Below are 26,441 nucleotides of genomic sequence, written 5' to 3' on the forward strand. Positions count from 1 at the left end.
TATCTTAACAAGCACCAGCTCACTGCTAGACAGGGAGTTTCCTTCTTGGGAAGAGATTCTACAGTGATTCGGTTTCACTTGGGGAAAGGAAGCAATAATAATATAATAGTAAGTGCCGTGGCTCATCTAGATGCTAAAATGCCATTCTGTGAGGCAGGAGGACGAGGCCCTTATTTATTGGCCTTCACAGCACTAGCATGTCCTTTGTGACTAATGTCCCTAGAGCTGGCACAAAGCAGTTGAATGAATACTGGGCAGTTCCACTCTGTGCTTTGTGTAGAGTTGAATCATTGACAAGATAATGAACATTTTATTTTTTTATTTTTAGAAATGTAACACACAATGGCACTTATAGCCATTGTGGTTCTACTTTCATATTGTAATATAATTCTAAAGCTAATTACTGAATTTCTGTGTTTATAGAAAATTGAAGCGTGTGATAATTATGTGCTATTAATAAAACTTGGATTTTGTATAAGCTTGGAAATCTAACAATTCAAACAATAAGGCTGTTTGGCACGGTCTGATAGAGCTATAGACAAATGGTGAGGGAATGATTTATCTTAATTTATGAAATAGAAAATGCTTTGCTCTATTTCCAGGAAGAAATATCTGCCAGAGGGCCATGATCAGGGCATAATCCATCAGCAAAGACATTTTCCTTTTCAGAAACCTTGCACAGCAGCTATATCTAAGCCTTCTGAGCTTGTAAGAAAGCAAGCTATGGCTGGCAATAAATATAAGAGAGGCTGGAGTTGGGTTCAAGATGGCGGCATAAGAAGATGTGAACTCACTCCCTTTCATGGATCTGACAAATACACAATGATTTATGGAATAAATTCCACTGAAAAAGTACAGCAAATTGGACGAACAGAGCCTCTACAATAAAGGACGAAAAGGACAGCACTGAGATGAGTAGGAGAGGCAAAGACACTGCCTTGCCAAAAAGACTCCACCCTAAGTGCCATGATCCACAATCAGGAGGGATTTCAAAAGTAGGTAACTTTTCCCTAAGAAGTGAGGGGTTTGTGCTCCACACCAGGCATTCCAACCCTTAGATCCTACATGAGAGATATGAGCCCCCTAAATACCAGGCTTTGAAAATCAATGAGGATTACATCCAAGATAACTGTAAAACTGAAGGGAATGGAGAACCCACGTTTAAGGACTCATGCACAGATTCACTCGCTCTGGGACGTAGCATAAAAATGCCATTGAAAAGTGCCTGGGTTATATGTGAAGGAAACTCACTCAACTTATAGCACCTGCCAGAGAGGCAGGAAAATGATGGGACTTTATCCAGAGACAGAGATATTGGTGGTGACCATATATGTGACCTCTTCCTACCTTGATTAGTTCGGTATTGGGAGGCACCATTTTGGAACCATCCCTCTAAACTGTTAGACCTGGTAAGCATGCCCATAGTCAGAGCAAAACCACACGTCATAGCCAGGCCAAGTGCTAATCCCACCTACCCCAATCCCACACATACAACCTTGTTGCCACAGCACAGGGCTGTGTGCAGCCCCTAGAGAGGACAATACTTGAGCGCCTAGCTCTGGTCATCAGAGAAGATTGTAGATCTGGGCTCCACATGACAACTCCTGTCCAAGGACATTCTTCAAGACTGGAAGGCATAGTTGATTTGACTATTACATACAAACAAACACAGAGAGTAGGACAAAATGTTTCAACAAAACATTACATTTCAAACAAACAACAACAAAACAAATAAAATAAAACATCAGAAAAAATATATTAATGAAACAGAGGTAAGCAACCTACCTGATAAGGAGTTTAAAGTAATGGTCATAAAGATGCCCACTGAACTCAGGAAAAGAATGGATGAACATGGAGATCCTCAACCAAGAGACAGAAAATATAAGAAAGTTTCATACAGTAGTTACAGAGCTGAAGAATACCATAACTGAGCTGAAAAGTATACGAGAGGAGTTCAACAGCAGACTGGATGAAGCCAAAAACCAGATCGACAAGCTAGAAGACAAAGAATAGAAGTCACCTGGGCAAAACAGCAAAAAGAAAAAAGAACTTTTAAAAAATGAAGATAACTTAAGGAACCTCTGAGGTATCAAGTGGAATAATGTCCATATTATAGAGGTTTAAGAAAGAAGAGAGAGAAAAAAAGCCAGAAAACTTATTTGAAAAAATAAGCCTTGAAAACTTTTAATCTGAGTGTAATCCGGGTGTAAGAAGCATAGAGTCCCAAATAAAATGAACCCAAAGAGGTCCACAACAAGACACATTATAATTAAAATTGTAAAAGTTAAGGATAAGGGAAAATGTTGAAAGCATCAAGAGCTTCCCATGAGTATGCCAGAAGATTTTTCAACAGAAACCTTGCTAGCCAGAAGAGTGGCATAACATATTCAAAGTGCTGAAAGGGAAAAAAAAATCACCAAGAATTCTCGGCAAGTTATTCAAAATTGAAAGAGTGATTAAGAATTTTCCGCATTAGCAAAAACTATAAAGGAGCTTATCATCACTAACCTAGTATCACAATAAATGTTAAAGTGACTTCTCTAAACTGAAAAGAAATGATACTAATTAATAACAAGGGAATATATATGAAATTCTACTGGAAAAGTTAAATGTATAGTAAAAGTAGTGAATAAACCACTTACAAACCAACTATGAAGGTGAAAAGACAAAGATAGTACAGTTAACTAAAACTATAATAACTAAAGGATGCATAAAATTAAAAGATGTAAAAATGTGACATCAAAAATATAAAATGGGAGGGGAGAGAAAAAATTGTCAAGTTTTGTCATGTTGCTATTAACTCAAAACAGACCATTATACACATAGGAACTTGTATGTGAACTTATGGTAAGCCACAAAGCAAAAACTAATTGTGAATACACAAAAGAAGATGAGAAAAGAATCTAAACAAAATACAAAAAGAATGATCAAACCACAAGGGAAGAGAGAAAGAAGAAAGGAAAAGAGAGGAACTATAAAAACAGGCAGAAAACAATTAACAAAATGGTAGTAAGTACTTAATTAGTTACTTTAAATGGACTAAACTCTCCAATCAAAAGACAGAGTGACTAAAGGGACAAATGAAGACCCATCTATATACTATCTACCAGAGACTCACTTCAGAAGTAAGGACACACACAGACTGAAAGTGAAGGGGTAGAGAAAGATATTTCAGGCAAATGGAAATGAAAATAAAGCTGGTGTAGGTATATTCATAGCAGACAAAGTAGACTTTATAACAAAGACTATGATAATAGGGGATGCCTGATGGGCTCAGTTGATAGAGCATGTGATTCTTGATTTTATGGTCATTAGTTCAAGCCCCACATTGACTTAAAACTTTACTTAAAACAAAGACTGTAATAATTGACAAAGAAGGGCATTACATAGTGTAAAGGGATCAAAACAACAAAAAGACATAACACTCTTAAATATATATGCATCCAACATAGGAGCATGAAGATATATAAAACCAACATTATCAGACCTAAAGGAAGAAATTGACAGCAATACACTAATAGTAGAGGACTTTAACATCCTACTGACATCAATGTAGAGATCATATAAACCCAAAATTAATAAGGAAAACTGGCCTTAAATGACACATTAGACCAGATGCACTTAATAGATATATACAGACATTGCACACAAAAGCAAAAGAATACACATTCTTTTCAAGTGTACATGGAACATTCTCCAAGACAGATCGATTACATGTTAGGCCACAAACAAGTCTCAGTAAATTCAGAAAGCCTGAAATCATACCAAGTATCTTCTTTGACTACAATGGTATGAAACTAGAAATCAGTTACAAAAAGAAAACTGGAAAAAAACTATAAAAATGTAGAAATGAAACAACATGCTACTAAACAACCACTGGACCATAAAAGATGCCAATAAAGAAATTTTAAAAAAAAGATGGGCTGCCTGGGTGGCTCAGTCAGTTAAGTGTCCCACTTCAGCTCAGGTCATGATCTCACAGGTTGTGGGTTTTAGCCCCAAGTCGGGCTCTGTGCTGCCAGCCAGCTCAGAGCGTGGAGACTGTTTCTGATTCTCTGTCTCCCTCTCTCTCTGGCCCTCCCCTGCTCACACTGTCTCTCTCTCTCTCAAAAATAAATAAAACATTTAAAAAAATTTTTTTAAGAAATTAAAAAAAGAGAGAGAACAATGAAAACAGAATTATGACATACCAAATCTGTAGGATGTAGCCAAAGTGGTCTAAGAGGGAAGATGATAGCAGATTTACCTCCATAAGCAAGAAAAATATCAAATAATCAACCTAACTTTACATCTACAAAGCTAGAAAAAAAGCAAAGCCCAGATTCAGTAGAAAGAAGGAAATAATAAATGCAGAGTTGAAAGAAATGAAACAGAGACCTAAGGGGACAAAAAATACACAATAAGACCAATGAAACTAAGAGTTGGTTCTTTGAAAAGATAAAACTGAAAAACCTTGAACTTGGCTAACCAAGAAAAACGAGAGAAGGCTTTTAATAAATTAAAATCTGAAATCAAAAAGGAGAAGTTACAACTGACATCACAGAAATACAAAGGACCATAAAAACTACTCCAAACAAGTATACACTAACAAACTGGACCATCTAGAAGAAAAGGATAAATTCCTAGAAACATACACTCTTCCAAGACTGGATCATGAGGAAGTAGAAAATCTAAACAGACCAATTACTACTAAGGTGATGAAATCAGTAATCAAAAATGTGCCAGAAAACAAAAGTCCAGGACCAAACAGCTTCAAAGTGAATGCTATGAAACATTAGAATATTTAATACCTATCATTCTTAAACTCTTCCAAAAAAAAATTGAAGAGGTGGAAACACTTCCAAAGTCATTTTATGAGGCTAGCATAACCTGATACCAAAACCAGACAAACACATCACAAAAGAAGAAAATTACAGGCCGATATCATTGATGAACATTGATGCAGAAATTCTCAACAAATTATTAGCAAACTGAAGACAATAATACATTATTGTATTCATACACCATGATCAATGGAGTTTATTCCAGGAACACAAGGATGGTTCAGCATCTGCAAATCAGTCAGTATGACACACCAGATCAACAAAATGAAGTATGAAAATTATATGATCATCTCAATAGCTACAGAGAAAGCATTTGATTCAATTCAATACCATTTTTTATGAATACTCAATAAAGTGAGCATAGAGGGAACATAAGGCAACATTTGTCACATATGACAAATCCATGGCTAACATCACAGCCAGTGGTGAATAGGTGAATGCTTTTCCTTTAAAATCAATAATAAGACAAGAATGGCCACTTGGTTTTATTCAACATAGTAATGAATATCCTTACAACAATAATTAGGCAAGAAAAAGAAATTAAAAAGTGTCCAAATCATAACGAAGAAGCAAAACTGTCACTATGTGCAGGTGACATGATACTATATAGAAAAAGCCCAAAAAACTCCAATAAAAAAAAAATGTTAGAATTAATAAATTAATTCAGCAAAGTAGCAGGATACAAAATCAACACACAGAAATCTGTGGCATTTGTATATACTAATCACAAATTATCAGAAAGAAAAATTTAAAAAATAATTCCGTTAGAATTGCATCAAAAACCTATGAATAAATTTAACCAAGGTGAATGACCTATACACTGAAAACTATAAGACACTAATAAAAGAAAATGAAGACACAAATAAATGGAAAAAATATCCCATGCTCATGGATTGGAAGAATTAATAGTGTTAAAATGTCCATACTATCCAAGACAATCTATAGATTCAGTACAAGCCTCATCAAAATTTCAGTGAAATTTATCACAGAACTAGAACAAATAATTCCAAAATTTGCATGGCACCACAAAAGATCTTGAATAGCCAAATATTGTCGATAAAGAAGAAGAAAGGTGAAGGTATTACACTCCCTGATTTCAAGCTATACTACAAAACTATAGTAATCAAAACCATGTTATTTTAGCATAAACACACATATACACACATCAATAGAACAAAATGGAGAGCCCAGAATTGAACAAATATATGAACAATTACTTTATGACAAAGGAGCTGAGAAGATACAATGGTGAAAGAACATTCTCTTCAACAAGTGGTGCTGGAAAAACTAGACAGCCACATGCAATAGAATGAAACTAGACTACTGCCTTACACGATGCACAAACATTAACTCAAAAATGGACAAAAAACCTGAATGTAAGATCTGAAACCACAAAAGTCCTGTAAGAAAACATAAGTGGTAAACTCCTGAGTCTTAGTGATATTTTTGTGTGTATCTGATTCCAAAGGCGAGGGAAACCAAAGCAAAATAAACAAATGGGATTATATAGAATTGAAAATATTTTGCATCATGAAAGAAACCATCATTAAAACAAAAAGGTGATCTACTGAATGGGAGAAACATTTTGCAAGTCATATACCCAACAAAGGTTACAACCCAAAATATGTAAAGAACTTGTACAACAACAAAGAAACAATCCAATTAAAAATGGTCAGAAGATCTGAATAGACATTTTTTCAAAGAACACAGAGTTGGGCAACAGGCACATAGAAAGATGTTTGACATCACTAATCATCAGACAAATACAAATCAAAACTAAAATGAGATATTACCAGCCACCACTTAGAAGAGCTAATACCAAAAAGACAAGAAATACCAAGTGTTGGCAAGGATGTGGAAAAAAGGGATCTCTCACTGATGAGAATGTAAATTGGTGCCGCCACTATGGAAACAGTATGGAGGTTTCTCAAAAAAAAAAAAAAAAAAGAATAAGAATAGGACTACCATATGACCCAGCCATTCCACTTTCTAGGTATTTTTCCAAAGAATATGAAAATACTGATTCAAAATGATTTATGATTTTTTAAAATTTTTTATTTATTTCTGAGAGAGAGAGAGAAAGAGAGAGAGAGACAGCATGAGCAAGGGAGAATAAGAGAGAGGGAGACACAGAATCCGAGAAACAGGCTCCAGGCTCTGAGCTAGCTGTCAGCACAGAGCCCGATGCGGGGCTCGAACCCACAAACTGTGAGGTCGTGACCTGAGCTGAAGTCAGATGCCCAACCAACTGAGCCACCCAGGCACCCCTGATTCAAAACGATTTATGCACATCTATACTCGTTGCTGCCGTGTTTACAATAGGCAAGAAACTGAAACAATCTAAATGTCCATAAGTGGATGAATGGATAAAGAAGATATGGGGTGGAGTGTGTGTGTGTGTGTGTGTGTGTGTGTGTGTGTGTGTGTGTGTGTGTTTTATAATGGAAAACTACTCAGCTTGCTATTTGCAACAACATGGGCTCACCTTGAAGGATTATGCTAAGTAAAATAAGTCACACAGAGAAAGACGAGTACCATATAATCCCACTCATTCATGGAATTTAAAAAATCAAAACAAAATGAAAGAAACACAAACTCATAGATACAAGAGAACAGATTGGTGGTTACCAGGGGGAAGGTTGGGGGATGGAGGTAGGTAAAATGGTTGAAGGGGGTCAATTAGAAGGTGACATCATAATAAGACTCCTAGTGATCACTTTGTAGTACATACGGATGGCAAATTATAATGTTGTACACCTGAAACTTAAATAATGCTACATACCAATTTTCCCTCTATTTAAAAAAAAGGAGAGTATAGACCACAGTTTTGAAGTTCAGTCTTGAAGTCAGATTCAAGTCAAAGGAGGTGGGAACGACAGAGACAAGTAGGTACAAGAGACCTGGCCTGGTAAGGCAGCCTTTCCTAGGTTCCCCTCTGTCTTCCCTAAGAGACCAGTGGGTCTCACCCTAGGCTGCACATTAAAATCATCAGGAGGGCTTTTTATTTTTCTTTAAAATTTTTCTAATATTTATTTATTTTTGAGAGACAGAGACACAGAGAGACAGAGTGTGAGTGGGGGAGGGACAGAGCAGGCTCCAAGCTCTGAGCTGTGAGCAGAGCCTGATGAAGGGCTGGAACCCACAGACTGCATCAAGACCTGAGCCGAAGTCCGACGCTTAACCGACTGAGCCATCCAGATGCCCCAGGAGGGCTTTTTAAAAACACTGATTCCTAGGGCACCTGGGTGGCTCAGTTGGATGAGTGTCCGGAGATGAATGTCGGGGACTTCCGGCTCAGGTCTTGATCTCACAGTTCATGAATTCAAGCCTTGCCTCAGGCTTGCTGCTATCAGCACAGAGACTGCTTTAGATCCTCTGTCTCCCCTCTCTCTGTGCCTCCCCCACTCACACTCTCTCAAAAATAAATAAAACGTTAAAAAACACAGACAACATTGATTCCTGAGCCTCATCCCCATAAACCAGCAGCATCAGGCTCTCATGGGGTGTGGTCTCAGCATATAGTGATTCTCCAGTGCAGCACCAGGACTGAGAATTGGTGCTTTCCAGAGAGACTTGGCCTGAGTCTCACATACTGCATTTCTAGCCGATTCCCACCCTGTGCCTCCCCACCTCCCATTCCACCTGCCCTTGAGAATTTTACAGAAAATCAGAATGTGCCCCTTGCACTTCTGGATGTAGGGCTATGCCTTTCATTCTCCCCCTCCCCCACTTTCACCTTTTCTCTCTAGAAATATCCTTTGCAGTTTATGGTCATTACTGCCCCACAGGCAGATCCTCATACCTATGGGGAAAGAATTCTAAATGCTTTTAAAGGTGTTATTTCTATACATGATCCACAAGTCTGCTTTCCTCTCCTTTTCCAATCAGCCATTCTGGAGAAAGAGTTCCTTTTTACACGTCAGTTAATATTGAACGAGAGACACTATAGGGTGTCAGGCCTCCCCTAGGAAAAGTGGTCCTCCAACCATACTCAAGAGAATAGCTGTGTTTCAAGAAATGAACTGAGAGACAGGGGTGCCTGGTTGGCTCAGTCAGTAGAGCATATAACTCTTAATCTCACAGCTGTGAGTTCAAGCCCCACGTTGGGTGCGGAGCCTTCTTAAAATTTTAAAAAAGAGAAAGAAAAGAACCGAGAGATTTCATACATAAAAGTAAATGGTGGTTCTTTTTCTTCATATAGCAGAAGAAAAATAAGTTAGTAGATAGAATTTCCTCAACTTTAGGATTGTCCTCTCAAAAAAACTTCCATAAATCCTTTGTACCAGCTATTGCTTGTCTATCCTGGAGTTAACTAAAAGATGTATCAGATTTTTGCTCTTGTAAACAAAATCTACCACTATGTCCTGTGCTTTCAAGAACACTATCTCTAGCGGACGACCACCTGAACATGTGGGGAACCACTGTCCCATGGACTTGAAAAGTCCACCTTACCCTTACCCCAGACTAAAAGCTCCCTGAGAAGGCTTCCTCCTCCACTGTTTGGTGGTTTTAATAATCATATGTACTCGAAGGTGAGAGGGGAGATGTTAGAGGTATGCAGTGGCTTACCCACATGCCATTGCCTAGAGAAAATTCCATCTGTCCCAAGTGCTTCCCTCTCCCTGCCTCCTTCTCTCTCTCTGTCTCTCTGTCTCTCTCTCAGCCTCCCCCAACCCCCACATCCCCTGCCACTGTGAAGAGCTCTTCCCTGAAGATTTTACAATCTGTTAGTCTCCCGTCATTCCAAGCCAATTTAATAAATGTTGAGCCTTGTAAATCCCTAACACCTGTGTTACACTGAATTTCTATCACAGTAATGAGACACTAGCAAGTGAACCTGTACAGCCTCAACAGCCCTCTGACCAGAAGATCTGAGAGCACCATCGCCCAGCCTCAGCTTTGCCCAGAGTACTCCTGTTACTCAGGTTGCATGACCTTGACCTCCCTCTTACACAGCAGCAGTACTGTCCTCATTATCCAAGAAGAGTCTGGTCCAATGAAGGCAAGATGAGGGCTCCCACAGCAGAATGCCCCGTGGAAATGTTAGCCAGAGTAATCTCTTTCACTCCAGAGCCATCAAGCTCAGATATTTTTTCTTCTAAAAACAAAATAAATTCAGTATTTGCCCACTGGAAACTAGAGCTTGTACAATTAAGCACAGGCTCTCGTCTCTCAGTTGTCTCATAGAACAGACGGGGATTGCATTTCAAAACTTTACAGCTGATTATTTTTCTTTTTATCACTTTTACAGAGACATGCGAGAAATGAAAAACCTTTTAAGCAAACTCAGGGAAACTATGCCTTTACCATTGAAAAATCAAGGTAAGTTCTTGTCATTTCTCTTTGAGGCAGAGGATGTTGTTAACATGATAACCTTGGGACTTGTTTCTTGAGAAATTACAAGTTTGTTTTACACAAACAATAGAAGGCATTGAATAGACACTCCTCTCTCTTCAAGAAGATATGATCATGAAAATGGAGTCCTTCAGGCAAACACAGTTGTACTCTGACCCTCAAACAGAGGATTCCTCTACTGGCCTTGTCAGTCAAGGGCATGGATTAATTGACTTGCTGTGGAAAGCATTGTACCAGGGGTGGCAAACAAAAGAAACGGAGACTTGACCCTTGCCTATAAGAAGTTTACAGCCTACAAGAAGACACTTTAGAAGTTTCCGAAGGAAGCTCTCTGCCATATAGATGCTTCGTTATCCAAAAGAAGTAATAATAACATCTATGGAGACCTCACAGTGTGCCGCTGTGGTTCTGCACCCAATTCCAAAGTGTGGGGGTGGTTTTCCACACCACCAAGCAATTCATGAACGCCAGCGCGGTATCCTGCAGTTCATCTGAATTCTGACCTGACAGGGAGACAGCACCAGATCTCCCAAGTTCAGGGCTGCGTGACTGCCCTCTTCCACCACTTGAGATGTACAGGTTAGAAGTTCCAATGGCCCCCTCCATGAACTTAGTCAATCTGCTAGACCAGCTCACAGAACCCAGAGAAACATTTACTTACTAGATCACCAGTTTATTATAAAAGGATGTAACTCAGGAACAGCCAGATGTCAGATGCCAGGCACAGATTGTGGGGAAAGGACAAGGAGACTCCATCCCTCCTTCCCTCAGTGTGCCAGTCTCCTCAGATCTCCACATGTTCACCAACCTGAAAGTTCCCTGAACCTGTCCTTTGCTGATTTTTATAGAGGCTTCATTACATAGGCATGATTGATTAAATCATTGGCCATTGGTGATTGAACTTCAGTTCCTTCCATTCCCTGGAGGTTGGGGGTGGGACTGAAAGTTCCAGCTTTCTAATGACAGAGTTATTCTCCTAGCAACCAGCCCCCACTCTTAGGCAGTTCTTGAAAGTAGGCTCGTTAACATAACAAAAGATCCCTTCATGTTGTCATCACTTGGGAAATTCCAAGGATTTTAGGAGTTCTGTGCCAGGAATGAGGTGGAAGACCAACTATATACTTCTTATTATAAATCACAGTATCACAACCACTGTCCTAAATAATTTACATGTGTTAACTGTATCAACTTATTTAATTCAAATAATGCCTTTCAGGGAAACAACTATTCATGTTTCCCAATTTTCAGGAAACTGGGGCAAAGAGAGGTTAGCTACCTCTGCTAAGGTCACATAGAATGGTTGAGATGTGGTCCCCAGCAGTCTGTCTCCAGAGCTATGGAAATATACACTTTAACACAGAAATGAAAAGATGTTTTCACTAGAGTGAACCGTCCATAGAGGAACCACCTCTATATGCTTTTGTCAACTATGATTGTATATTCTGCACCTAGAGCAATGCCTGGCTCCTAGCAGTAAAACCCCTGGCATACACAGTAAATGTTTGTTCAATCTGTGCCTACCCTGCAGCCCCAGGGTCTGAAGACACGTATGAAGGACTCACAGGAGCACATCTCCCTATGCGGCCAGAGCAGCCTTAAGTGAAGCACCAGCTTCCCAGAGAGCTATCCTGAGGGTGGGGAAAGGGTTTCTAGAGTAAGAAAGAAACTCATGAGGTTCCCACTGATCAAAGCCTGGTGGAGGGAGGACAGGGTGCTGCTTGCCTCTGAGAGGATTTGGCAGCAGAGCTGGGAGCCTGCTGGCTCGGGGAGCAACGCGGCATAAGGCGGAGAGGTGGAAGTGGGAACACCAGATGAAGAGGCCGACAAGTAGTGGCCTGAGCTGCACGGAATGGAGGCAGGGTGTCAGGAAATGAGAGGCAGGGGTGCGGAGCATCAATTATTAACTCGAAGCCCCCCTGAAGGGCCTGGGGTCAGACTAATGGGCTTGAGCCACAGGGGTATTGTTGTGGAGACCTTGCGGTGGTGGTTTTGGTAAACAGACATCGTGGTGTCTAAGTGGGGTGTCTGTAAGATCAGAGGAAGGCCCTCAAAGGTGGGGCAACGATCAGATGGAAGCCAGTGGCATGAGAGGTGAAGGGGATTCACCAGAGGCAGACCAAAGGAGATAGAAGTTTATGGCCCACACGTCAATGAAGCAGTGGGCCGAAGAGCAGAGAGGCTGTCTGCAATCAGGCGGTGGGAGGGGGCTGTTTTTTTAAAAGGAGAAGACAAGGAGGAATGGAGACATATGGGATGTTCCCTTTTTTGGTAAGTGTGCCTGGTTGTAAGTAGCCTATTGGTCAGTTAGGGTCTATGGCTATTTTGAGGTGGGCCACCTGATAGATGGACCTGTATTCGGCCAGGTCGTGGTGGGCCCTTTCTGCATGCCATCACTCAAGGCTGTTTGCCTAAAAGTGGCCTCTAGTGACACAGTCTGGTGATAAGAGAGCCCTCCGACCACAGAATGGAAGATTGTTGCTAGAAATCCACATGGTGGTTGGGACCAGGGACTTTGGATTAATGCGATACGTGAGTTCAAATGCCGGCCCTTTCCCACTTACTAACTTTGTGCCCTGGAACAAGCTGTTTAACTTCCAGCAATTTCATTTTCCTCAGCTCTGGAAAGGAGATGTAGCATGCGTTACTCACTTCAGAGGGCTGTCTTGAGGGTTAAATGAAACACCACCTATTGAAAGTCTGCTACAGACCTTTCAGAGAGCAGATACTGGACAGGTGCTTTGTTGTTATTGTCGGTATTGTTATTCTTTGCCAGCTGGCCCGCCCAGCCTAGCTCAGAAGAATCCTGTGTCATCACCAAATAGAACAGCCTCTACTACCACTCATTGACCTTGAGCCTTTGGTACAGAACATCGGTCCCTGTGTCTTTGGAGTTGGAGCTCATGTGTGAAGCTATTTTCAGTTTCTTGATATGTTTGGCAAGTTCCACCCGCCAACAGCATGGAGGGAGGCCTCTCGCTGTACCTCACAATCAGGTGCCCAGGAGGTTGACTACTAGGGCCCTCAGACAGAATTTCGTGGACCCCATGTAGCCTCTTTTTCAAATCAAACCATCCAAAACATTCCCTCTGCAGTTCATGAAGTGCATCCAATGGTTTCCAAAATGTGCATTAATGGAAAAATGGGAATTTCATTTTATTTATCTAGGAAATTTTTATAATCATAAAAAGTATAAATATTTTGTATAATTTTGTATTACTTTTATAAAGAGAAAAAAGAATTTTAAATATATTTTTAAAATATAACCCATCACAATAAATGATTGATAACGTGAATAAAAACATGAGTGAAAAGGGCATAGCCCAAATAAATGATACTCAAGATTTAAACTTTAAATCTGTTTGGAGCAGGAAAAGGAAAAAGCTAGGAGATTCAAGGACCTGTTCAGGAGGGAATGATGCAATACGATTTTGAAATGTAAAAAAAAAAACTGAGGTAAAGGCTTCAATTCAGGGAATTTCAGGTTTCTTCACTTGGAGGAGAAATGGGACCCTCAGCATGTGATGCCACATCTCTGTTCTTTACATGTTTCATGGGTACTCACAGCATGATGTCACTATGTGCTGACCAGTGGAGAGGCGGATGTGAGTCAGAATCAGAGGGTCTGAGAAAGCCTGAAGGAAAGTCTCTTGGGTCCCTTTGGAACATTTTTTTTTTCAGACGCACATGGCACCATTTTAATGAACAAATCAGCCTGATCCCTCTATCTGATTCCATAAACCAACACGGACCATAGGAGCTACCCCATGACCTACCTGGAAGTCTTTTGCAACTCATCTGTTTATTATATGAGTCTAGGTTAATATGTGCAAGAAATGGTGTGGGGTAAAATGTGGAAAAATGTATTCCAGTTCTTTTTTCTAGGACCTTATTGTCAAAACATCTTTGTAACTGGATGAAAACCATTATAGAAAGCCATCTGTTTTCTTTCTGGCTCTTGCTTCCCTTCCTCTGTGTATTCCATTTACATGTGGGTCTGAAGCAGAGAGAAAAAAGGGAAAAGATACCACTAGTGGTTCCCTTCCTTCTTACCTCACCCCGACCATGTGAAAATCCTGCCAGGCAGGTGCTGGGGGATTCTACGACAGAGATGCTCTGATGCCCCTGTTCTCTAGGCTCCGCCCTAGTTCTCGACTCAGAAACTTCCATGTTTATTTCAGCACTTAAAGGTTCAAACGTACCTCCCTCCTTGCCTACCACAATCAAAACTTGACTCAACAACAGTTTGTTTTAAATTGATTTTCATTGGCCAGTAAAGGAAGGTGGTCAAGAGCAAGAATTTTAATGGGTAGCGATTATGCCCTCATTTTAGACAGTGCCTTTTCTTTTCAATCCTTCCCGTTTAAGACTGGAGACAAAGAGATGCACAAAAGAAAAGTGAGCTGTCCTCTTTTTGCCGCGGCTCCACAGCAGGCTCCTGACCACGGTCAAGTCTCCTGGCTCTCAGCCCACTGTTCTTTCCACTGCTTCAGCGCCTCTCCTGTCCTACATTCTGGGTCACTGGCAGTGCTGTAGGGAGCTTCATTAATTATGATAGTCTTGCTGTGTCAAATGGATTACAAATGGAACCACCTGTGGGGAGCCTGCAAGGTTAGTGACAAAGGCTAAAAGGAGAATGGAAAGTGAAGGACAAGCATCTTCTAAATGCATGTTGTAATCAAACAAAACAAGGTGGCAGAAATAAATTAAGCCTGAAAGACAGTTTCACCTTTTCCAGAATTCTGACTTAGTGAATGCTGTGGGGGGTGATTGTACATTCACTCTTGCCTAGAATGTGGTTGTTGAGACCATGCATGAGAATCCGTCTAAAGGGGATCAGGTGGGAATTGAATATGCTCTAGCGTGGGTCCCTTCTGGAGACAGTGCTACTCCAGACTAAACTGGGTCTAGGAACAGTTCCCCCAGGCTCATATGCTCAACCTACTCCAACCTGGACGCCGCTCCCCATATCCACCCTAGCCATGTTGGGCAGAAGTGTATGATATCTAGCTGAAGAAACCTGGGCTGTTATGCCACTTGGTTGCCTAGAGATGACCTTCTAGGTCCTTTCTCCAGGGCCTCATATAAAGACTTTGTGTGCTTCAATCTGGTGTCTGAATGTTATTCTGGGTAGTTTTTACTCCAGCAGCCCCATATTCTTTGTAATCTCTGCAGTCTTTCATCCAGGATTCAGTATGACATATGTACTTCCCTTCTCTCTTCCACTTACTTCACACATCAATTTCTTAATGCATTACTCTATGTTCAGCCCCTACTCACAAATGTCTACTAGAGGAAGAACAGACTTCTCTCCCTAACATCTGGTGTCCCCACCATCGTCTAACACGTTACGGTAACCTATAATGTGCCAAGTTCTGTGTCAGGTGGTGGGGATGTCTCTTCCCCCTGGAGGCTCTCTGCCTCAACAGAACACATTGGGTGAGAATTACCTGAGAAGACTTCCCAAATGACATGCTTCCCTTCATAAAGATTGGGACAACGTTTTGGGGGTAGGGCATGTGAATTCTAAAAACAACTAACACACATACTCACACACACTCACACACACACGCACGCATGCACACACACTACTGGAAAGACAAAGAAACTAGTACTTAGACTGCAACAGTGCCATAACAGCCACAGGTCACTACAAACATATACTGGATTCTCATCTAGCCATATTTGAGTTGTAAGGGGCAAGGGTGCAAAGGTGGCAGAGAAGGTTGTTGGTATCAAGAACTGCTTTTTGGAAAGTGAGCTGAGATTCCTGAGGATGACTCATAGTTAGCCAAAGAAAGAGGTGAAAAAAATTAAAAAGAGAGAGAGATAAAAAAAAAAATTCTAGGCAGAAGATTCTAGATATGTGAAGGTAAATGAGGAGATGAAAGAGCAGGGCATTTTGATGAGCTATAAGCACTTCATTAGTTGGTAAAGTGGTTACAAAAAAAGACATGAAAGACTAGAGAGGTAGATGGGTCTATATCATAAAGGCACCTATACGCTATGTTAAGAGGTTTGGATTTGGGGTGCCTGGGTGGCTCAGGAGATTAAGCATCCAACTCTTGATTTCTGCTTGGGTTGTGATCTCACAGTTCGTGAGGTTGAACTTTTCACTAGGCTTGTGGCCTGCTTGAGATTCTCTCTCGGCCCATGCTCCACCCCCCCCCCCCCCCCCCCCCCCCCCCCCCCCCCCCCCCCCGNTTGGGTTGTGATCTCACAGTTCGTGAGGTTGAACTTTTCACTAGGCTTGTGGCCTGCTTGAGATTCTCTCTCGGCCCATCCCCCCCCCCCCCCCCGCCCACCCCCCACTCTCTCTCGCTCAAAGAAAAAAGGAGGGTTGGGGGTTTGGATTTTATCCTGAAGCCATTAGAGGGATTCAATTAGGAGACAGTGGCAGTAATCCAGGTGAGAGATGTTTAAGATCTGACCTAAGGCTAAGGGGTTGGAGAAGAGGATGTGAACAACTTGATAGGCTGCACAGGAGAGAAGGCAGAATCAAGGACGCAACCCAGGTTCACTCTTGAAAAGCGAGGTGAATGTTATGTCTGTCTATTCCGAAATTCAGAGGGAAGAGAGGAGGAGCAGTAGAGATGGAGGATGGTTTAAGTTTTTGAGCGAGGAGCTCCCAGAGCAATGCTCAGCGGTGAACAGTAGGTGTATAAGTCTTAAGCTGAGGCGAGACATGTGAGCTGGGAGGGTGGAAATACATATTGAAGCATCATGAGCATAATGGTAATTGAAGCCTTACGGCTGGTGGAGACCACCCACAGAGTGCATGTATAGAGAAGAGCACTGGAAAGCAAAATTTAAGTTTTGAGGGGAAAGAACTATGATTTACAGAGGGGACTAAAACGAAAACCAGAAGAACATTATGAAATTAGTCAAAGAAAGTCGTAAGCTAATCTTGAAGGAGGGATTGGCATTTGTCCAAGAAGGGTGGACTTTTTTGGAAAAAGAAATAGTGTGTGTAAGGGCAGAGAGGCAAGAGAAGGTATGGCCATATTTAAGGAATACTGTGTATTTTTGTTTTGTACTATTCCCTCCTTGGTATACCCTTCATTCCAGACTGGATTGTTTACTTGGAATGAAATTCAAGTTGCCTTTGACCTCTATGACTTTGTTCACACTGTTTTCTCCATGCAGAAAGCCCGTCTCCCCCTTCACCAAATGTACAAGTTCTCCTCATTGTTTCTTGTAGCCCAACAACAACACCAAGACCGCTATGATCTCCCACAATTACATTCTTCCTTCTCCTCCTCTTGGGAGTAAGTTCACCCATAAGAGTTCTCAAAGCATTGTATTTGTATCTCTCTTATGGCATTTCTATTAAAGCTTCATAGTTACTCAAGCAAACATCCTTGAGACCAAGAACCGACTTTCTCTCAGGACCCATCAGGTATAATCCTCAGCACCCAACATGGAGCCTGCACTTAGCAGACCTTTGATTAATGCAGAGCTTCTCAAAGTGTGGCCTCAGAACCAGTAACATCAACATGTCTGGGAACTTGTAAGCAATCGGAATGCTCTGGCCCCACCCCAGACATACTGATTCAGAAACACTGGAAGTGGGGCCAGAAATCAGCACTTTAACACGCCCTCAGATGTTGTTAATGCAGCTAAAGTTTGAGGACCACTGAGTTTGCTGAAGGTCTCTTTTCCTTCTAGAATAGAAATTTGCAACTACAGTTACATTATGAGCACTTCTCTTGATTCTGAGAGCATAGCTATAAACTTTAAACTGAGCCTGGGTGGCTCAGTCGGTTAAGCGACTGACTTTGGCTCAGGTCATGATCTCATGGTTCTTCAGTTTGAGCCTGTGTTGCACTCCAGCTGACAGCTCAGAACCTGGAGCCTGCCTCCGAATCTGTGTCTTCCTCTCTCCCCCACTCATCTCTGTTTCTCTCTGTCTCTCAAAAATGAATAAACTTTTAAAAAAGGATTAAACTCAAATGCTCAGTTGATTATTTGAAAACTTCTTATTTTATGTCTTCTGTTTATTAACATACCATGTATATAAGCATCTTTTATTAGCAAAAGAAATTTGAGCAGTGTTCCTGGCTTTAGTAGTATCCAGGAATTAAGCTTTGTCTGACTAAGATTTTAACTTGCTGATGGCCGAATTATCTATTCTCCTTTTCTTTCACTTTCTCCTCTGCTTTCCTCCCTCCCTTTTCCTTTCTCCGTGTTTCATTTTCACATCTAAAACTGTCCTTGGTTACAGTTCTCTCAGAGCATGCACTTTGGAGAAAAGATGTTATAAAAGTCTGAAATGTTCACAATAAAAATCAAAGGGTTCCCAGCAAGGTCAGGTGGATTCGCCCAGAAAGTTTAGCACAAGAGGGGAAACATTCCATTTTCTTCACATTCTTTTGGCAGCCCATAATTTCAGAGACAGGATTTCAATCAATGTGGAAAGACATCTTTCCTTAGAGTTGAATTCACTCCAAACCATTCCAGGCAGACTTACTGCTGCTGAATTTCAGCATTTACTGCCGGTGTCAGCTTCCTAGGGTGTAGAAAGCTGTTCTGAATTTCTGCCAAGAATTTTTGAGCTTTTGTGTCACCTCAGCCCTAGGTGATGATCAGACAAGCTCTGGGCTAGGGAAAGGTGTCACAAATGCTCAACAAAGATGCCCCAAACCAGCAGTCATCCTTAATAGGCAGCCTGTCCTTTCCTTAACATCTGAGCACTTTCTCATCAATTCTAACACTTACTATTCACTTAAGAATGCTCTGTTGTGCACACATATATATAGCACTCACAGGTGAATGTATGTGTGCATATCTATCTAACCCTAGATAGGTAGATATGAAAAGAAGGCTGAGTGAAGAAAATTTCAATAGCATAAAAGGTTTTTTTGATTTGCTGTAATGAATGCATAAAAGTCAGTCTTGATATAAGTCTCATAATACCCGTATGCTTTTAATGTATAAAAAAGAGAACGTGGTGGGTGCTCAGTCAGTTAAGCATCTGACTTCAGCTCAGGTCACGATCTCATGGTTGGTGGGTTTGGGCCCCGCGCTGGGCTCTGTGCTAACATCTCAGAGCCTGGAGTTTCAGATTCTGTGTTTCCCTCTCTCTGTGCCCCTCCCCTGCTCATGCTTGGTCTCTCTCTGTCCTCAAAAATGAATAAACATTAAAAAAAAAAAAAAACTTTAAAAAGAGAGAGAGAACATGGTAGCAAACATAGCCACCACAGCATACCCATGAGCAGTTTCTTCATAAATACAACATGTAGTAGCCATTTCCTCAAGTAACGGGAGCAGTATACATCTGTACTGCATTTTATAAGATATAAATACCCATTAGGTCACTATGCAAATGTCTTAAATGTTTGGAGAAAGGGAAGGATACATGGGTATTCAGGAAATACAGCTTCCAAGTCTTAAATAGAAATAAGAAGATTTTTTTCTTGCCTATAAATATCTTCATAGTTTTGGTGATTCTGTTCAAGGAAATATTGAATTCCTGGTGAACTTGCATTTTAGGAAGTACAGTCAGTATCCAAAGAGTTCCAGAAGATAAAATTCTTTATTCTTCAGAGCCTGCTGTACCTTTGCCTTATCCAAGTAGGATGTTTATCAATTATTTGGTGGTAAAAGAAGTAAGAGTCCTAAAGCTGATGAGAAAGTGAGTTATCAGTTTTTTCTGTTCTAAATAGACGATGATTCATCTTTGAGAGATTCTCCTGAGAAATCAGGCTTACGTATGGTCTTTGACATTGCTTTCAGCGTCTTAACTATTTGGGGCAAGTTTAACTATAAAAGAGAGATGTGCTATTTTTAGTTTCAAAATGTTGACATTCAGAATATAGCAAATTGCTTGTCACTGTGGAAAAGACAGAGTCCTGTTTTCTCCACATTAGCAGAATATGAATCTTAAGAGAGAATATTAATCTGTGGAGACTGGGAGGGTACACTGTTTGACTAATTTGATGTGCTCAGCTGGGGCGCCTGTTTTCTTCTCTGGCTGTGACTTGCCACTCTGGTTCTATCTAAATGTATAGCACAGTGTGCCATTCCAAGGAACACTGTCAACTTGGTGAGTGATGCTAATTTCCTAATAAGCATGACACATGACAGCCTTTGGGGAAGGGGAGGATAAGCCCAGATACTTGGATGACACAATTTATGTGAGAGGACTGGAAAGCCAGAACTTGCTTTTGTTCTAGACAGTTCCCTGAGCATCTAGGCTCAGTAATCAAGAAAAGCAACCCTCATTTACAAACTAGTTTTATTGAAGTGGGGCACATTTTTCACCTTACCCATCTCTTCATCTAACCCCGGATTCTGGGCTCTTTCCCAAGGTAGAAGGGGGAAAGGAGAAAGCCCCTTAGCTCTGATCTGGGAGGGTAGTGCAGCTAGTCCTGGCAAAGCTTAGGTACATAAGAGTTACCAGAGCCAACCAGCCAACCATCTTGCGGCCCTTAGCTCCATTCTGATCATGTCCTAGTGCTGCCCACATTGGCAATTCCCAGGTAGTTTCCTCGTGGTCCTTCTCCCACCTCTGGGACCAGACTGCCAGTCTGCTCCAACGGGCTATTTCTCCCCACCCTCTCTTTTGGACTGGACTCTTTCTTTACCCAGCTCACTAAACTGAATTTGGTTTACTGGTTTATTTCCTTATCTACTTGTCATCATCCTAAAAATTTCAGCCCAAAACTTATAAATTCAGCAGGTGGCAATCTTCTCAGAATGCCCTTGTATACAGAAATCTATAGAAACTACTAGACAAAGACTCACCAAGGAATAGTTGAGACTTCTTCCTGAGACAAAAAGTAGGTAAGTTGAGGCAAGAAGATGGTCCCATGTCAAGGAAAATAGTAAATAAGAGCTGTATTTACCAAGTGCTTCCTCTGTGCTAGGCACTGAGGACCTCACCCAAGCTTAATGTCTTTCATAGATTAGTTCATTTAATCTTCACCTAAGGTAAGTGTTATTAAACCCTATTTTGAATATGGGAAAACTGAGGCTTAGCAAGCTTCAAGTTCCATGTTCAAAGTCGCAGAACTAGTAAATAGTAGAGGCAGGTTTAGAAAAGAGGCCAACCTTACTCCAAAGCATGGGCTCTTTCTAAATAGCTATGCCTCTCCCAACTGAAAGAATGCCTTCAAGCAGTTTACATTTCATTTTAAGCAGTGGTTCTCAACTGTAGGCATTGAGCTCCCCACCGCCACCAAAAAAAGAACATTTGGCCCTATCACAGGACATTTTTGGTTGTCACGACTGGTGGAACAGTGTTACTGGCATCCAGTGAGTAGGGAGAGGCCAGGGATGCTGCTAAACATCCCACAGTGCTCACGACAGCCCCAACAACAAAGGATTGTCTTGTCCCAAATGTCAATAGTGCTGAAGTCCAGAAACCTTGATTCGAAAGACGGTGGCTTTTTAAAGCCAATTCATAAAAACCCAGGTTATTTTGATTGTGATTCACTCATATGTACATTCTGTCCCATCACAGATGACAGCAGCCTTCTAAATCTAACTCCCTACCCCCTGGTTAGAAGACGGAAGAGAAGGTTCTTTGGGCTGTGTTGTCTTGTCTCAAGCTAGGCTCTCCTCCTGGAAACCCAACATTGCGAAGACCTGAAAATATCACAGAACCTGAGGACCTCCAGAGAGCTGATCCACAATTCTTGGTTTTTGACTATGTTTTCTAGGCTTCCTTATTACTTTTATTCGCCTCCCTCTACCCTTTTAAATGATTTTACATGTGAAAGCAGCTGCTGTCAAGGGGGGAAAAAGATTCAAAACGCAGGCTGTTTTTAAAAGGATTTTTAAAGCTGACATTGTACGTGTCTGCTCCAAACCATACCATGACAGATGCAAGAATTATGGTTTTTAAATTATTTAAAGGTTTTTTTAAATGTATTATACAGAGAAAAATTATTTCATGTATAATAGTATATCTTTAGCTCTTGCTGATCTCATGTTAACAATTTATCATATATGAAAGTCTTTAAACATAGAAATCTCTCTAAAACTGCAAAACTGTGTTCAAAAATCCAATCATCTGTCAGTACTATTAGAAATAATATTATAAGCAAACATATACCACCTCACCTATTGCTTTGTCTGCGCTCATTCACATTTAGTCTTCCATTCTGTCAAAATCCAAGAGCTTCTACATAAAAACATCTTAATTTATAATGCAACAAAAACCATATATGAAAAGTATTTAAATTTTGTAAATACACAATAATCCTAATACCTTCGTACAATGCATATGGGCAACTAATTTCCTTTTGATCCAATGGTGTCTTTTTCAGCTTCCTGGAGAATGAAGTTAATCCAGTTAGAAAATGGTGTAGTAACATATACAATTACCCTCAAATGTAAAATTGAATATTATCACATTTTGTTCTAACTGAAATCTGAAGCATGATGTCTGCACAGCAGCATAGTGTTAAATCTTATAGGGCATGCTGGAATTAGCTCAGATCGTAAAACTATTTAACATTTTCTGTTAATAAAATCTTTTTAGTTAAGCTAAGCTTGTCTCATTTTAGATGACTATGCAGATATGACTTTTCCAATGTGTACTTGGTGTCTTGTCTTATGCTTAGAATCTTGAAAGCAGGACACATTAAGCAATACTGTATTTTAGAAAGGAGGAAGCCACACGCTTCGTTTTTTCTGCTCACAGCTTTGTTATAACCTTCCTCACTAAACTTGTAACATGGTACAAATTTTGTTATATTTTTCCCTGTCCTTCCTTGGCCCGTTTCCCAAAGAGAATTTCCCATGGGTTGAGAGATCAGGCCTTTGGACTTTTTTTCTTGCTTTCCAAAATCTAATAAACCCTGAAGTCGGACAAGAGGCACCAGTGTCTAGTACAATAAAAGGGTGGGCGAGATGCCTATAAGTGATTTATCCAAGATGCATCTTCAGTTCCAACCCTATACTTTCTCAGTGCTTATGCACACATGCATTTAGAGGCACCGAGATTTTAACCTAACAACTAAATATGCTAAAGCTTTTAGCTGTAGTGAAAATGACGATAGGTATATATGAACTAGTGGACTACTCGTTGTATTAGGTTGAACCATATGAAATTGCTGGTATTTGACTGTTTTGACCTATAAAAATGGCAATCTCACATGGTTCAACCTAATATCCGATGTGAAAATTATACTTGGAATTGTCTTCTAGCATTTGTGGTTGAAAGCGAATGGATTGAAGGGTTGGAAGATATCTCAAAAGGCTATGCAGATCTCTATTTAGATCATACCAGCTGGTTTGAGGCCTTATTCTTGGAATCCAGAGTAGTGTGCCAATGACCTGGTAATGAATGCATGGTTGTCAGTATGCCTGACTTCATATAAAGAGGTCTCCTTGAAAGTTATATGAGAAAACCATAACTTTCTAAATCAAATATTTGTAAAACAGTTATTCGAGTATGCTACTTAAAGAATCTTAGAATGAATACCCCCTTGGAAAGCAGGCAACTACTCCTACATGTATCTGGTCTGTAAACCCTGATTTCATAAATCAGGTTTGACTAAAGCTTAATATCTTTTTTGACTATGGTTCATTTCCATGCCTTGTGGTTAATTCACTTAAGGTCCATTGTTTTAGAAATTACAAAATAGCCCAACTGGGCATGTTCTCAGCTCCCATCTCAGCCCTTGCCCACCTTTCCACGATATTGAACCCTTAGCTTCAATCTAGTTCCTACTAATTCATGCAAAGTTATCAACTGATAAACCCACCTTGGTGTTCAGCACGTTCTGCTTGACCTAAACCACTTCTGCTTGGTTAATTTGTGCTCACTCTCGCCTTAGTCTCGGTATGAAAGGAAAACTTACCTTCCGTGCCATTGTCCTTTGTACAACTGAAGACTGTTAATAAATTCAGGTCTCACCTCCAGGTCTGGGAGGGCTATAGTAGCTATTCATGGAGATGGGAATTTGCCTAATTCCCTAGGTAGGCTTTCCATATCTAAGGTAAATAAATTTAGCCACCTTCTCTTTTATTCATAGTGCCTGTTTCCCAGACTTTGATTGGTTTTGTAGTTCCTGTGGACACACTCCAAGATTTATAGATCTTTCACTAGCAGGTCCTAAAATTAAATTTAGTGCTCCAAGTCGTGATGACCTACACTGGCTCATAGTGGCAATAGATAGCTCACCATCTCCCATTAGATATGCTAATGCATCTCTTTAGGAGCTGACCCCACTCTCCTCTCACCTACCAAAGGACTTTCTCAGGTGCAGTCCGTGAGATAGAGGTCTACTGTCTCGGCTTCCTACTAGTAATTCGCTTTCAGATAAGCAATAACACTGACCTGATCTCTAGGGGTAAGGAGAGAACACTGAACCCATTCTGTTGCATGGGTACTCACATGCTGAAAACAGAAAAGGATGTCAACTTTTTCTAGCACGCGCTCACCCATTTTGCCACCATAATTTTAGTATCCTGTGTTGATTCATCGTTGTTGTTGTTGTTGTTGTTGTATGTGTGTGTGTGTGTGTTTTCAGATTACAGAGACAACATATATTGTTTGTGGGAAATCTGAAACATACCACTAAGTATAAAGAAAATAAAAAATCACCTGAATCCCACCACAATCATATTGTTTAAAACCACATTTCCAGTCAGTGGCTGAGGCCAAAGGCACTTGTGACAAGATATGTGAACAAATGCCCACAAGGTCAAGGTATCACTTTAAAATACCTTGTCTGCTGATGTTTTGCACGCTTCTAGAAACAGATTGACTGCAAACTTCTGGTTGTGCCATTGTCGAAGGGTACAAAGAAGACTTTAGAAGTAGCAGGGCCTGATGCCTCCCGTAATGAAAGCTTTTAATGAAATTCTACATTCCTGCCAGATCATTTCGTTCCTGGTGCTCTTCTAATGGTTGGATACTTACTGTATGGCAATACTGCCACCTACTGAATGCTGAACTTTAGGGTAAGAAGGGAAAATAAATGCACAGAATGTAAAAGCATCTCCTTCATTTTAGACAGCAAGCAATGGGCCAGATTCACAATATTCCATATGGAATTTGGATTCTGGAAGTCTCAAAGTTGAAAGGTATCATCCAGGCTAACTTCCCACACCACCTACATGTACCTAAAAATTACCTATCATTTCTTTGTGTTTTCAAACATCACCAAGTGCAAAATGCTCAGCTTTCAAGTAACTACAGATCGGATGAGAAAAAGCAGTGATGCTATTTGCCCATAATAAATCATTATAATTAAATATAAAGATCTGTGAAAGAAGGTTGGATTACCAAATAATTTGGGATGACTGGCCATTTTGGGGGGAAAATACTAGATCTATACCTCATAACTTCCATCAAAATAAATTCTAGGTGAAGTAAAGATTTACATGTTTAAGCACATAAACATATAAAAGGACTAAGGCAATACTGATAAATATCTCTGTAATCTTACTATGGAAAGAAAGCCTTTCTAAGCATGACACCAAAGGAAGAAACCAAAAAGAATAAGATAGATGGATTTGACAATTAAAAAGGCAGAACTCCTCTACAGTAAAAATTAACCAAATTAAGAGAAAACAAAATTTGAAATATATGCAAAAAAGAGTATAGATCTCTAATGTGTATGAAGAGCTTCAACTCCATTACTGATGGGAAGTTTCTGCGATCTACAATCTTCCCAACAAAGTGTTCCCATTTCATTCTTTCCTCATTGCACTTTTTAAATTATTGCTTATTTGTCTTTTTATCACCACTAAACTGGAAGTTCAAGAAAGCAGCCACCCTGCCTGTTTTGCTTACTGTTATATCCTCGATACTTAACACAGTGCTAGACACAAAGCAACTACTGAAAACATATTTATTGTGTGAGTGAATAATGAATGCATGACTAAATAACATTGTATGATCAAAAAGAATCAAACTTTCCAGTAGAAAACTGAGCCAAGGACACAAACTGGCAATGTATCATAAACTAAAGTAATGAACTAATAAAAACATGAAAATATTTAAATATACTAGTAATCAAAAATGCAAATTATTACAATACACTCCTTTTTATGTATCAGAAAGACAAAAGGTATAAAGAATTATAGTTCCCAGGGACAGCAAGGAAGGATGGAAGGGGACATTCTCTTACAGAGGAAACAAGACTGTAAATTGATCTGATCTTTCTGAAAATATTTTGGCAATATATTTTTTGTGTATGCCAAATACTTCCACTTTAGGGAATTCTCCTTTTAAAAAAGTTAAGACAAAAATGAACTAAGATACATTCATTCATTATTCAAAAAATATATGCAAGAAAGGATGCTTAT

At 40.2% G+C, this 26,441-nt stretch overlaps 1 protein-coding gene across 4 annotated transcripts in view; it reads left to right on the top strand.

The window, feature by feature from the left end:
- Positions 1-22,666, top strand: part of LOC120221321 (regulator of G protein signaling 7 binding protein) — a 101,342-nt gene extending 78,676 nt beyond the window's left edge. For 3 of the 4 annotated variants that reach the window (XM_039218646.1, XM_039218648.1, XM_039218649.1), the window contains 2 exons: positions 10,075-10,145; positions 21,640-22,666. In XM_039218646.1, the coding sequence (XP_039074577.1) occupies positions 10,075-10,145; positions 21,640-21,731 (163 nt within the window). In that variant the 3' untranslated portion in view covers positions 21,732-22,666. Of the gene's footprint in view, positions 1-10,074; positions 10,150-21,639 lie in introns of those variants that run through there. The other variant, XM_039218650.1, reaches the window with a different exon arrangement.
- Positions 22,667-26,441: the final 3,775 nt, after the last annotated feature.

Source organism: Hyaena hyaena, unplaced genomic scaffold (assembly GCF_003009895.1).
Source record: "Hyaena hyaena isolate Hyena2069 unplaced genomic scaffold, ASM300989v1 scaffold_768, whole genome shotgun sequence".
Classification (NCBI taxonomy): domain Eukaryota; kingdom Metazoa; phylum Chordata; class Mammalia; order Carnivora; family Hyaenidae; genus Hyaena; species Hyaena hyaena.